At 35.8% G+C, this 13,987-nt stretch overlaps 1 protein-coding gene across 2 annotated transcripts in view; it reads right to left on the reverse strand.

Annotated features, from left to right (window-relative positions):
* The window catches only part of LOC150099803 (uncharacterized), a 159,779-nt gene that overhangs the window by 55,870 nt on the left and 89,922 nt on the right, over positions 1-13,987 (reverse strand). For both annotated transcript variants that reach the window (XM_090403391.1, XM_090403390.1), the window contains exons 9-10: positions 12,674-12,821; positions 3,650-3,724 (exon numbers count right to left, since the gene is read on the reverse strand). In XM_090403391.1, the coding sequence (XP_090259517.1) occupies positions 3,650-3,724; positions 12,674-12,821 (223 nt within the window). The remainder of the gene's footprint in view (positions 1-3,649; positions 3,725-12,673; positions 12,822-13,987) is intronic.

A 13,987-nucleotide genomic window follows, 5' to 3' on the forward strand; every position in this document is an offset into this window, starting at 1 on the left:
ATCGAGGGGATATTCTTAAGTTCATTCGTTTTTGATAAGGAAAATTTCATATAAATGATCAAAATTATTACAGTTCATTAATTTCATATAAATGATCAAAATTACTACAGTTTATTAATTTGCTGTGTGTGTGTGTGTGTGTGTGTGTGTGTGTGTGCGTGCGTGCGCACACGCGAGAACGCACACACATTGTACGCAAGAGTTCGCATATATATGTATAGAGAGCATGGATTATATTTCATTTGAAGTTTGAGCATGCTTGAAATACTTTAGATTACAAAATTTTAAAACACATCAAGGATATGCTTAAAAATTTGTTTTTACAAGTTGAGCACATCAGCTGATAAAATCCCTATTAGCGAATGATATTAGCCAAAATAGAATGGGCATATTTTTATGATATTTCTTGCAAAAAAAAAAAGTTTAAATTGCAATACATTTTCACCTACTATTCTCCATGCTAATAATACACTGATGTCAAAATAGCCTGGTTGGCCGAATGGTTAGCATATCTGCTCTCTAGCCAAAAGACTGTGGTTCCGAATCCCGCCGTGGGCATGGATGTTTGTGATTGTCTGTCAAAATACTAGTGGTGGTAGTGGGTGGTAGATGGCATTAGTGTTTATGACGACAGCAGTCGTGGTTTGTTGTAGTTAGTGGACTTAGTGGTGGAGATAGAGAGTTTTAGAGTAGGTGCCCTCCCTCGGTGAGTCTTTGGACTCCCTGGAGGTGTCATGTAATAATAATAATAATAAAAACCTATGGACGACCACTATTTCTGAAGATTACAACCGCAAATTCAGACGAATCAACTTGTGGTGATTTCGAGTAGAAAACAGGTACAGATTCGCATTTTTGAATCGTGCGCAACTGGGTCACGTGGTAACACTCAACAGGATAAAAGACAAAAGGCTGCGCTAAGCCAATTGTGTTTGAAAGAAGTTCTTTTTGAGAACGAATAAAGTTGCAAACTTGGATGTCGTTTACCGTATTTCCTCGAATATAACTCGCACTCCCCCCCCCCCCAAATTAAAGCTAAAAAATCGTGGTGCGAGATGTATGGGGATTTTCAAAAGTTTTAGTTTTCAGGAAAAAACTAAAAATGGGAATGACTTACCATGAATCTGCTATTCGCTATCGCCACTTCCGGCCTCGAGAACGGTTTCCTTGTGTGCAGCGTCAAAGTCATCTACCCAAACAGCGTCATCTTCTTTCCTATTATTTCAAGTAAAAATTACCAGTAATTTACAAGACTTGAGATAGTTCCTGTTTTATTATCGCCGTTCTTAAATTTTTATATATTTATCTAAAAGCCGTTATTTCGTTGTTTGTAATACCGCTCGATAGTATTTCGTATAATTCTTGTAGCAGTAGTTGTATTTTGCAATTGTCAGTGTGCTGTACGGGCTAGGGCTAATATCAGTACTGGCAAGTATACTCAACGCTGGAGCTGCATTCAATGCAGACCGCACCAAACCGCTACCTAGTGGGGATAATGCAGTGGGGGTAACACGTGATTTACGTACAGTTTGGGCTGGTAGCATTGCAGCTCCACCACTACAAGCCACTGCTTGAGATACGTAATCAACAATCCTTCACGAATGACTAATGAGAAGTGAAAGCAGAGCATGAAACAGACAGCAATGGTACCAGTGGAGATAGAGCAGCTATTAAGACGTGCATATGATTGGTGTGGTATTAAGAAAATATCGCACGACCCAACAACAAAGTCAAGCCTCCAAATGTTATTACTTAGTGCCGTTTTTATCCCAGTTGTTTCTAATTGCACTATTTGTTGAGAAATATATTACACAGACTACAATTATCTATGTACCGTATTCAGTGATATAATAAAACTACTTGTTTTTCTTGCGTTTGCAGTATAGTGGCCGTTGGTGAGGGCATATTGTTTACTGTGGGGAGCGAGTTACTATCGTCCCGACGTGAACGTGTTTAAACTTTTTTTCTGTGCGAGGTATATGGGAAGCTTTTTAATTTCTTTTTTCGTAAAGTAAAATCAGAGGTGCGAGTTACATTCCAGTAAACACGGTAATTTCTCAAAAACATCATCTAGAATTCTCGATGATTTCACACGAGGAAGAATTATTAGAAAACTTGAAGAAGGACGAAGAATTACCGATATTGGCAGAGAGTTCGGAATCTCTCATAACAGGATCTGGGAAACGTTTCAAAAACCAATGGAATATGTTCCAGACGTTCGCTAAGAGGTCGCCTTCGCTCTAAAACAGAATACGAAGACAGATTTTTGGTTATAACCGCAAAACGTAATCGACGAACCATGGCAGGTCAGCTTGCCAGTTGGCTCCATTCGAGCACTGGTATGCGGATATCCCGACAAACTGTGGTAAGACGTCTGCGACAAGTAGGCCTATGCCCGAAGGCCTGTAGTCTGAATCCCTTTATCCACAGTTGATCGTAGAGCACGTTTTCAGTGGTGTTGTATCCATAAAAATTGGACAAGACACCAGTGGGCTAATGCACTCTTTATAGATGAGAGTCGTTTTAGTCTTTCCACCGATTCTAGACGACACTTGATCTGGCCTGAAAGTGGTACTGCATACCATTGGGAGAATATACTGGAGCTTAATGGACGCACCGAACTGTGAGTGCTGGAAAAAGGGACTCTAAGTGGTGAACGATATTGCAACAGAGTTCTTCAATGTTATGTTCGATTGTTCCGTGGTGCTGTAGGCGAAGAATTAATTTTTATGATTGAGAATGCCACACCGCATCGTACACGAATAGTGGAGATACTTATGGAGACAGAGGATATTAATCGAATCGAGTGGCCAGTATGCTTTCTAGATCTTAGTCATGAAAAGTTTTTAATATGCAGGTATGCTCGTACTTAGTTTTGGACACCAGTCTGTGTTCCTTATTCCTGTGGTTTCGTCCATAGTATGGATAACTTATGTATTGGATTCCATACACAACTTTTAGAGATGACTTCTTTTGCTGTTTCTCTGTCTTCCTTTATTCCAAGTCTTACATATTATTCTAATAAAATCATAATTGATCAACCTATATCCCAATCCTATCATCCTATCTAATTTACCGAAAGATCATCATTTTTTATTATTTTTTTTTTTTGTAGTGGAGGAGCCATGCTAAAAACGTTATTATGCTGAAAGAGTCGAGGGCTTTGAAATAGCATACCTGATATAAAGAATGATAGTGGATGTAACGATAGTATATCCACAAATCTGTGTCTTATTGAGATATCATTGAACTATATTTTGAAACCAATTTCACTACAATGTCAGTTCAGTTTTATTTCAGAATTTTCGAATTATGAAACCCTTGATATGATGAACGAGTGAGGTCATCTCTAATTTTGAAACAGTTCTTTGTTCAAAGCCTTAGGATTTTTCATCGGTGTTTGGAAGAAAGTGACCAACAAAGGCCAGGTGTTACAGAGCAATATATCACATTTTCACATCTATGAATAAGGTAGAAAATACTGAACATTTTTCCTTCACATTTTGTAAGAGGCTAATGAAAACGAAGTTCTTACTGTTCATTTTAACAACTTTGAATAAGGTAGAGATTACTGAATAAATATTTTATTTATGATAAACATAAATAAAATATCCAGGTAAACATACATATACGAAAGTTGAAGACTTACCCAAAAAGTGCTGACTGGCATCTTGAACAGTCACGTGAGTAGCTCCAATGGGTATTGATACCACTTGATGATAATCTGCCAAGAATAATGAAAATCGAATAAATAGGATGCTTTTCTCTCTCTCTCTCTCTCTCTCTCTCTCTCTCTCTCTCTATATATATATATATATATATATATATATATATATATATATATATATATATATATATATATATATAAGGCACTTTGGCATTAATATATATATATAAGGCACTTTGGCATTAATATATATATATAAGGCACTTTGGCATTAATATATATATATAAGGCACTAAGGCACTTTGTACCATATCAATCCACCTATATCTTGATCTTCCTCTGGGTCGTTTTGCTGCCAACCTGGCAGAGAACACTTGAACACTTGTTTTGCTAATCTTTCCTCGCCCATTCTGTTTAAGTGACCATACCACCTGAGATTAGCTCTACAAACGCATTCCTGGATGCTGACAATGTCAAGTTCTTTCCTAATAATATATATATATATATATATATATATATATATATATATATATATATATATATATATATATAAGAAATTTTTAAAATAAAATTTGTTTTCGTTGTTGAACCTATAGTAATTAACACCATGGATTTGTGGAAAGAAGATTAAACCATGTATCTTTTTCATTGTTTATATATCGTAGAGGATTAATACCCTTGGAGGGTAATGGATGGCAATGCTGTAGCAAATGAAGTTCTAAATGAGGCTCGGCTATTGCTGTTACCTTCCTGCCATGATCAGAGCTTTAATAGCTCAATAACACCTTATTCCTACACTGTCCTCCACAGATAACGGGGAAGATGAAAAGCATTCTTGCTTCGCCCTTTAAGCCAGTCCTTATAAGGATAAGGACTATCGTAGCGATTAATATTGTATATTAATCGCTACGATATTTGTATCTTTGGTCTTTGGGATATGAGATAGGTTTTCTCTTGCGGAGATTTTAGCTAATAATAATAATAATAATAATAATGAAAAAAAGTATGATTGAGTTACGCTGGAACTCGTGTAGGAAACATGGTTCCCGAACTTGCAAAATCTGTTGGAAACATACAGCTGGAAAAACTATCGAAAATCAAAATGTGAAGATATGGGAGTTGAAAATTCAGACAGAGAGACATCTGAATACTATATTGTATGGCTTAGTGACGTGTCCCAATACCAGTGGACAGTATTATTATTATTATTATTATTATTACCACGGGCTACTCCAGGAGTCCTTAGACTCATCGAGGGAGGCCCTAAACATCATGCTCACGCAGCTGTTCAACATTCTCACAGTATCTATCATACCTTGCCTTGAACTCGCTCACTGTCATAGCACCCACAACAGACTCTGGCAGCTTATTCCACTCATTTACCACTCTAAAAGTAAAGAACCCAGCTCTAACACCCCTGCTAACCACGCTCTTGCCCAGCTTCCATGGGTGTCCCCTAGTTCTCCCACCACCAGTCCTGATCTCAAAAATATCATCTGAATTAATCCTATAGAATCCTTTTAGCAATTTGAATGTCTCAATCATGTCTCCCCTTTTCCTCCTATCAACTACTTTCTGCAACCCACAAATCTTCAACCTGTTCTCATATGGTTCATTCCATAGACCTGCTATTATCTTAGTCACTCGCCTCTGGATCCTCTCAACCTCCTCCCCATCAAGAAGGAACCGAGGTGACCAAATCTGGGCACAGTAGTCGAGATGAGGTCTTATCAGGGCTCGGTACAGAGGTACAATAACTTGTTTTTCTCTGCTCGTCAAGGTATTTTTCAACAACCAAGTGAGTTGATGAGCTGATTTAGCTACTTTCGCAATGTGCCCCCTAAACTTCATCTCCCTATCCACCAACACTCCCAAGTCCCTGGCCTCATCAATCTCTTGGAGTACAGTTCCACCAATGTGGTATACTGCTGCTAATCTTTTCACTCCGAAATGCATAACCTTACATTTTGTCACATTAAATTGACATCCATTCTCCTTAGTCCAGAACTCCAATCTATCTAAGTCATCTTGCAAGAGACTTTGACATCTTCTGCATTCACTATCGCCCTACCTATTGAAGAAAAATATGCACGAAAAATTGACCATGCACAGGGATATTGAGATTGAAATTTTGTGAATTTTGAACAAAAAAGTAATAACAGTTTTAATCGTCTAGGATCCCTAGGAGCAATATCAAGACAGTTTATGAAATGACTCATAAAGCTGAAACTTCCAGATATAACATCATATAACTCCAGAAAAGCGCAACTATTATGGACATTTCATATTTTAGCGATATGTAGTCGATTTAAAAGCCCTTGAATAAGGCATGTTCTGGAGAATGTAATCATGAATATATTTTAGTACTGGAAGTGAAAAAGTCATTACAAATCTTAACTCTGCATCTAAAGCAGATAACATGTAACTTGAAATGTTAAATATTGATGTATAAACATTTTGCAGTATCTACGCTGCATAATCCAGAAGACTTAGTTGCAAAATCCCAGATGATTAGAATAGAGCTCTCATGACAGTAGTTTATAAAAAGAGAAAGATGAAAGTGACAGTCATAGAGGAATTTCTGTAATGAATATTTCAGCAGAGATTTATGAAAGCGTAATTGAGAAAGAAAAAATGGATAAAGAATCTGGTCATTGCAATGACCAGATTTTATTTAAGGTGAATAGTAATAAAAAAACAACAACAAAGATTTTTGTTTAGTTCTGATCTCGAAAATTCATATACAATAAATTTCCAGGAATAAAACACTGAAACACAGATTAGAATCCATGTTGGAAAACCTGGATTCTAATCCATCTAGGACACCAAGAACATAATTGCATAATGGTGGATAGGAATTTAAAGTTCAAAGGTCATATGGACTGTGCAGATTTGGATTCCATGGATTCCAATGAGATAAGGAAGCTGGGGAAAGGGTGCAAAGAAGAGTTATAAAGATTATATCTGGATAATGGAGTTTAGATTCTGAGGACCGATTGCGAGTATATTGACTTCAGACTCTGGTTAACAGGGGAAAGAGAGGGTGATATGATAAAGCTCTATATACTTTTGAATTATTATTATAGGATTTCGTCTGATGAAATATTTCGTCAGAATTTCTTAATTTCTTAATAATATCCCATGGTAAGAGAACATGGGACATTATTAAGTTGAGTTTGTGCGCTGTTAAGAAAAGGGTAAAAGTTAGATTTTTCTCTCGCAGAACAGTGAGTGAGGGAAATAGTTTGCCTGTTGAAGTAATGAGTGCATTTAGTTTAAATGAGTTTAAAGGAAGGTATGGCATCTTGTTTTGGTGATGTATAGCCTCCCTCGATGAGTCTTTGACTCCCTGGAGGTCTCAGATACTACTACTACTACTACTTCTACTTCTGGAAGTCTCAGATACTACTACTACTACTACTAATAATGATAACTGCTCTTCAGTTGAAGGTGAATTAGATGTTCTCATACGTTCGAAATAGTGGGATTTTTTCATCCAAGAAACTAATCTCGGGTTTTTCATCTTGCAGAACTGGAAAACCGATCAGAAGAACACAAACAGTTAATAGATATAAATATACTGGCCTAATAGACTTCGTCCGTATTTACAAACAACAGCAACAACACCATCACCAACAGCAAATTAGCAATTAGAATGTTCAGATTAATAGATAGCTAGTTTAATGTTAACCACCTCACCGGCCGTTATGGATCAAATACGCATCCTAATATGCTTCGTATCCATCATATATTTCAATGTAATATCAATGGTATTATAAATTTAATATGCACTTCGCATCCATGATAATTTTGACGTCTATAGACGTCTTGGCCGGTAGTGTGGATCAGGTGTCAGACAGAATGGTACAATATCTCTGCTTTTCTTTATAATCTTTAGGATCACATTATTAAAGAAAGTAATATTAAACATGATTTTCAAAATAGAATACATTAATTTTCGTGTAATTATTATGCAGATAATATTATCTTCCGAAATAATTTTTTTTTACAAGTTTCAAGAGTGTTCATATAAATAAGTCATTTTTCATGACAAATCTGATACTAAAATCAACAATAAAGAAAAAAGAACTATCAGAATAGGCTGGAGAATAGAAATACATTTCGAATTAAAAATCTGTATAATAGATTATATACAGGGTGGCCATAATTAAAGAGGAGGTGTTCAGAGCCCTGTAGCAAAAAAATGTATTGGACGAAATTTAACCCAACTTGGTGTAAGTGCACTCTGGAACATGGGATTTTTATTTACAGAAGACAAAAAAAATTGTATTGTACAAAATTCTTCCAGCAGACATTTTGCGCTATAATCGTATGATATTTGCATAATCTCAGTGTTTCTACTGACGAGTTGGTGGATATAAGGAAGACCGAAAAGGATTTGCATCATTCTGATTAGACTGAAGTGCTATGGATCTCACTTTATCGGAACGTGTGTTGCTAGTCAAGCTTTACTATCAACAACGCGGTAACATTAATGCCACGCTTCGGGTATTCCGGCGTTTGAAGGAAAGGAGAAGCTCTCTAATGACAATAACAAATCTTAGAAAAATGATTTTACGATTTGAAAATAGCGGATCTTTAGCAGTGAGGCCAGAAGAGGGCGCAAACGATTTATTCCTCAACAAGTTGACGAAGTTGTAACTGTCGTCCTGGAACACGGAATGAATAACGCACATTGTACGTTATTCATTGCTGGACCTTGTACGTCGTACAAGGTCCTGCAATGCTCGGGCAATATCAAGGCAACTCTCCATGCCATACTCAACTGTGTTGAAAATCCTGCATGAGATGCTGAAGTTTTTTTTCCCTATAAGATCTCCTATACTCAAGCTTTGCTGAATGGTGATGCGGAAACTCCGCTGCAGTTTGTACGGTAGTGTTAACTCACATATTTGCCGCATTTGGGTTGCGAATAACCCTCATGCGTTCCATCAGACCCGTTTACACTCACGAAAGTCAGTGTGATGTGGCGTGGTTTCACTGCATCGTTTATTATCGGTCTGTACTTTTCGAAGAGCTTCGCCCAACATGACCAGTGACTTGTATCGTCTCTGCTGTTAGGTATCGAGTGATGCTGCGCAACTTTGTTGTTCTGCAACTGCAGAAGCAAAAATGCCTTGACTCTACCATACTTATGCAGGATGGCGTACCACCTCACATTGGATTCGAATGTTACAAAAACTTCACATGACACAGAATGATCAGGCATGCATTTGCCACAGAATGGTCACCTCGATCATCTGATCCCCTGTGGCTTTTGGCTGTGAGGGCCTTCTGAAACGCGTGATGTATGAAGGACACGTTTCCTGATTTAGCAACCTTGAAAGACAGAATAACGCAGCATCTGAGGCAAATCAATGCAGATCTATTACGTTCCGCTGTAGAAAATGTAGATAATCTCATATGTTCTAAGAACTGCAAAATGCAGTTCTTAGAACATCTGAAGGGAATATGCTGAACCGAATTAGTAAGTTATACGAACACGAAAATCGACTTGTTGTGTCTCTTCTAGCCATTAATGTTTAATTAATCCCAAACCACGCGCATATAGCGCCAAATGTCCGCTATTTTTTATCTTCTGTAAATAAAAACCCCATGTTCAAGAGTGTACTTAGACCAAGTTTTGTTCAATTTCGTCCAATACATTTTTGGCTACAGGACTCTGAACACCTTCTTTTTAATTATGCACACCCTGTACATTGGTTTTTAGCAATTCATGTACAATTTTAGCGAAAATATCAAATAAAATATGAAGCAGAAGTAAGGTTGTATAGAAAAAAAAGTGCATTATTTCTTCTAATCAGAAATGTTTATATAAGAAATCTTTGTACACTTACTGCTTATCGAAAACTGTTTGATTGCGATATTTATTTGCAAAAAAAACTGACCTCTAATTTATTTATTTATTTATTTTTATTTCTGTAATATAAACTTGAGAGAAGAAAATATTGAACTTACACACCATTGTACTGCAGTCTTGTTTACAAGAGACTTTCATCTCACCGCCATGTTGCTTACGACGGTAGGCAGTAGTGCGCGTGCGGGAAGATTACACTTCCGAAAAGGAAGTTGAATTAGCGAATGAGAGAGAATAATAGAACAGCTGTGGCGTTGATTAGAACAGGGACGACGTTCTAAAAAGGTTGGAAGTTTAGGGGAGAAATAGAGATTATTATTATTATTATTATTATTTGACACCTCCAGGGAGTCCAAAGACTCATCGAGGGAGAGTGTACCAACAACATCGAAGGATTGATCCTTCCAACTACTAACCGCGCTCAAACTTACTTAACGTTTTGCGTGAGCCATCAGTAACAGAGGCTCTACCAATTGACCAACCTTTGCTAAGAAATTCTTAAGCCAAAAAAAGTGAAAAGAGCGTTTTTGAGGGAAACAAACTGTTATCCCCAAAACTAGCGGATGCATTTCTTTTATATGAGGCTATTATTGCGGCACAAATAAAAGAGATATACAGTTTCTCCCGAAGCAATGGACAGTTCCTTTTGATACAGTATGCAGCAAAAGCTGCATACTGTAAATGCTGCAAATTGTAAATGCTGCAAATACAAATCAGATGAATTCTTATTGAGTTTAAGGATAAGGAAAAAGTTTCCACAAAGAAAAAATGGAATTTTAAAATTACCTTCATATTTCAAGGAAATGGGAAAGGAACTGATATTGTGCAGAATATATGAAAGAAGGAATACGTTCTCTCTCTCTTAAGAAAAGTTGTGCACAAATTATTTTCTTGTTTCAGAAGAAATATAGGTATGAGCTAAGTAATTATAGTTTAATGGCCATTATTGAGAGCAGAAGAAACTGTACCCTATAAGTTTGAAGTTAACTGCTTTAGTTTGTGTGTTCTGATCATATCCTGTGATCTTGAAGAGAAGACAAAGAATTTTGTGTGGTGTTTATGTTCTTTAACTCTGATGTCAAGTTTGTGGGACCTTTTCTCTTTAGGAAATAAGTTTATTTATTATGCAAATTTGTATATAGTGATTGAGAAACATAAACATTTTCACATATTGCTAAGGCAATACCATAAATCTATACTAATATTAATTACTTGTAAATAAAGATATTTTTTTTGTTTTGAATTTTCTTTGTCTCTAACTCAATCTCTTAATTTATAATAATATCTCAGATCCGAATATGTGATATTAGCCACTCAGACGGGTCAAATCTGGTATATAATAACAATCAAGGACACGACAGATCACACAAATGATCCCAGAAGTGTTTAAAGATAAGGAAGAAATTTCCACAAGGAAAGGAAAACTTTAAAATTATCTTCATATTTCAAGGAAATGATATTGTGCAGAATATATGAAAGAAGGAATATGTTCTCTCTTCAGAAAAGTTGTGCACAATTATTTTCTAGTTTTAGAAGAAAAACGGGTATTAGCTAAGTAATTATATTTTAAAATTAGTATTATTGAGAGCAGAAGAAACTGTACTTTACAAATTTGAAGAACTGTTTTAGTTTGTATATTTTCATCAAATCCCTCTATCTTGAAGAGAAAACAAGGAATTTTGCATACGTTTATGTTTCGCAATCGCTATATACAAATTTGCATTATTATTATTATTATTATTATTATTATTTGACACCTCCAAGGAGTCCAAAGACTCAATCGAGGGAGGGCACCTGCTCTACAGCTCTATCTCCACCACTCAATCCACCAACTGACCGCAACTGTACCAACGCCATCTACCTCCGGCCACCACCACCACTAGTTTTTGCACAGACAATCACAAACATGATTATTGCTCACTGCGGGATTCGAATCGGTAGCCTTTTGGCTGGAGAGCGAATACGCTAACCACTCGGCCAGCTAAGCCGGCTATAAATATTATAAATAAGATTATAAATTTTATAAACTATTATAAATAAAATAATCTCCTAAAGAGAAAAAGGCCCACAAACTTAACAACAAAGAAAACAGGATTAACATGTACATTAGAAGTAACAGTTCTCAGGATTTCTAATTGGGTTTTCCACCAAAGAATTTATTGATATCTTTAATTTATAATATAACCAAGTGAAAACTTTCAACAACTATCTACCTCTAATCTAGAGTATTTTTAATAATAAGGTGTGCTTTTTGGCAACTGGTATATGGAAATATGACTTCTCTATTACTTTCACCTTAGTATCACCACGTATGGGTTTGGCTCCCACTGAAGAGACCTCAATAAAGGTCGAAACGGGTCTGGGTAGTGACCCTTCCCTTAATGCACAACATTATACAGGTCCGCAAGGGGATGTTCTTTTCATTATGTAATACTGAGGCAAGTGATGAGAAGTTATATTACCTTTACCACGAGTTGCCCCAGTCCTGAAAGATACTTCAGGCGCAAACTTTGTTTGCTTACATTTGGATAATGGAATTAACCAAGTATATAATTTCTTGGTATCTTTAACTTCTCTTTCTGTTTGACTCATGGAACTTCTTAAGCAAAGTCATTCGATCTCTTTGTAGTTTTTATTTATTTATTTTAAATGCTATCTATTAATGTATTATGCAAAAGCCAGTACAATTTTTCATTAGTTCACGAAACTAAGCTATAGTGAATCGAGTATTATTTTTTATTTTGTTACTTAAAATATTTTATTACGGTGTGCATCGCATGTGTACACCCATCCAAACACATACATTTTTAAATATGTTTGAGCAGTGCATGTAATATTTTTCTTTTTTCTTTTTTTTTTTTTACCATATACTGTCGATATTTGAACTGCATATGTTTGCTGCCTTTATACATGTCTGCTTCCTAAAAACTCTAGGATAGCTTTGGGACATTTATATTGATTGCTGATACATTTTGTTATATAATGAACACGGAACATTTCAATTAGAAATTGTGTGTCCATGGCATGTAAACTTAAATCACATTTAATACTAAGTAATTATCCATACACAGTTAATTCATAATATTTTTAATTTAAACAGTTATGTTATCTTTACACTTACAGCATACCGTAACTCCTTGTATCCTCGTTGAGAACGCGAGGTAGTTGTCCATGAAATACTTCCTTTACGTGAATGCATGAAATATTTTGTCCTCCGCATATTCCACACATATCGATCTCTCTGTTAGATCCGACAATTCCATCGCAGCCCACTATCTGCATAAAAAAAAAAGAATATAAGCGTATTGGTTAGAAACATTAGAGATCCAATTACTATTACTCTAGTTGGTGATACCAGTTCCATAACAGCAGAGTAAACTGGTGATACCAGTTTACTCTGCTGTTTGATGCATAGAATATATATAGTAATTTAAGTATATTTGTATATATAGTAGTAATTTAATTAGTTTAAAAATGATTTAATAAATTGCTTCATATTCGAAATTTATGTTAACTTCCGACATTTTAACCTCCACTAAATTTATTTTCAGCTTTAATATTCAGACTCGTATTTAACTTGTTCGGCAGTTGGCCGTCCTCTATTTTCCCATCTATTTACATGTAGTCCTTCATGTCGCAAAATCGGTGGTGTGAATATTTACGCTAGAATATAGTATGCATCAGATTTACTGTATGTAATTTGTAAAAGCCCATTGTTATTGTTTTCGGTTTCAAAATTTCTCCTATCTGTATTGAAGAAGCGATAGAGTAAGGGTTCCGGATTCAATCTGGTGAAGTTTGAAGCATACGACTTAAAAAGATGTGTTATTTCTCTAATTCCAGTAAACCAGTGGACGAGAAACTACTATATTTGCTTAATTCCATAACTGTTAAATTATATTGAATTATAACAATATAGAGTCTAGAAGGCTCTTAAATTTCTTACTGATCTCTAATAAGAATCACCAGTTCGAAACAGAAGTCAGGCCAGTGAAACCTAATCAGTGCACTAGTAAAAGGCAAATATACGGGTTCCCCGGAAGAGTCCGTGTCTTTTAAAGAGTACAAGCCCAGGTAATTCGATTGCCGAAGGTTTATGTCCATAGTCTCTGGTAAAATTGGAAACTTTTACGTTTAATTTATTTAGCTTTAAAATGATGAAGGATGACGGATATTTCATATCCTCATTACATATTTAATTATATTTGCAATGAAAGTTGTCTCATTACTTTATGGCCATACTTTGTATTCCCTCTCCCCGCACAGCTGCTTTAGTTCCCAAATTCTAGGCTTCTGCTTCAGGCCTTATTTTTCACCTGTTCTTCCTTTACTTCTGAAAACCTCACCCACGCTTTCAGATAACGAATAAAGGTTAGAGAGTTTCTTCAAAACATTAAAATATTGGATTACTCAGCAAATAAGAGGAATAATGTAATCTGTTA

The sequence above is a fragment of the Typopeltis vanoorti genome, chromosome 14, assembly GCF_054136105.1.
Source record: "Typopeltis vanoorti isolate ZY-2024b chromosome 14, IOZ_Tvanoo_1.0, whole genome shotgun sequence".
Lineage (NCBI taxonomy): Eukaryota > Metazoa > Arthropoda > Arachnida > Uropygi > Thelyphonidae > Typopeltis > Typopeltis vanoorti.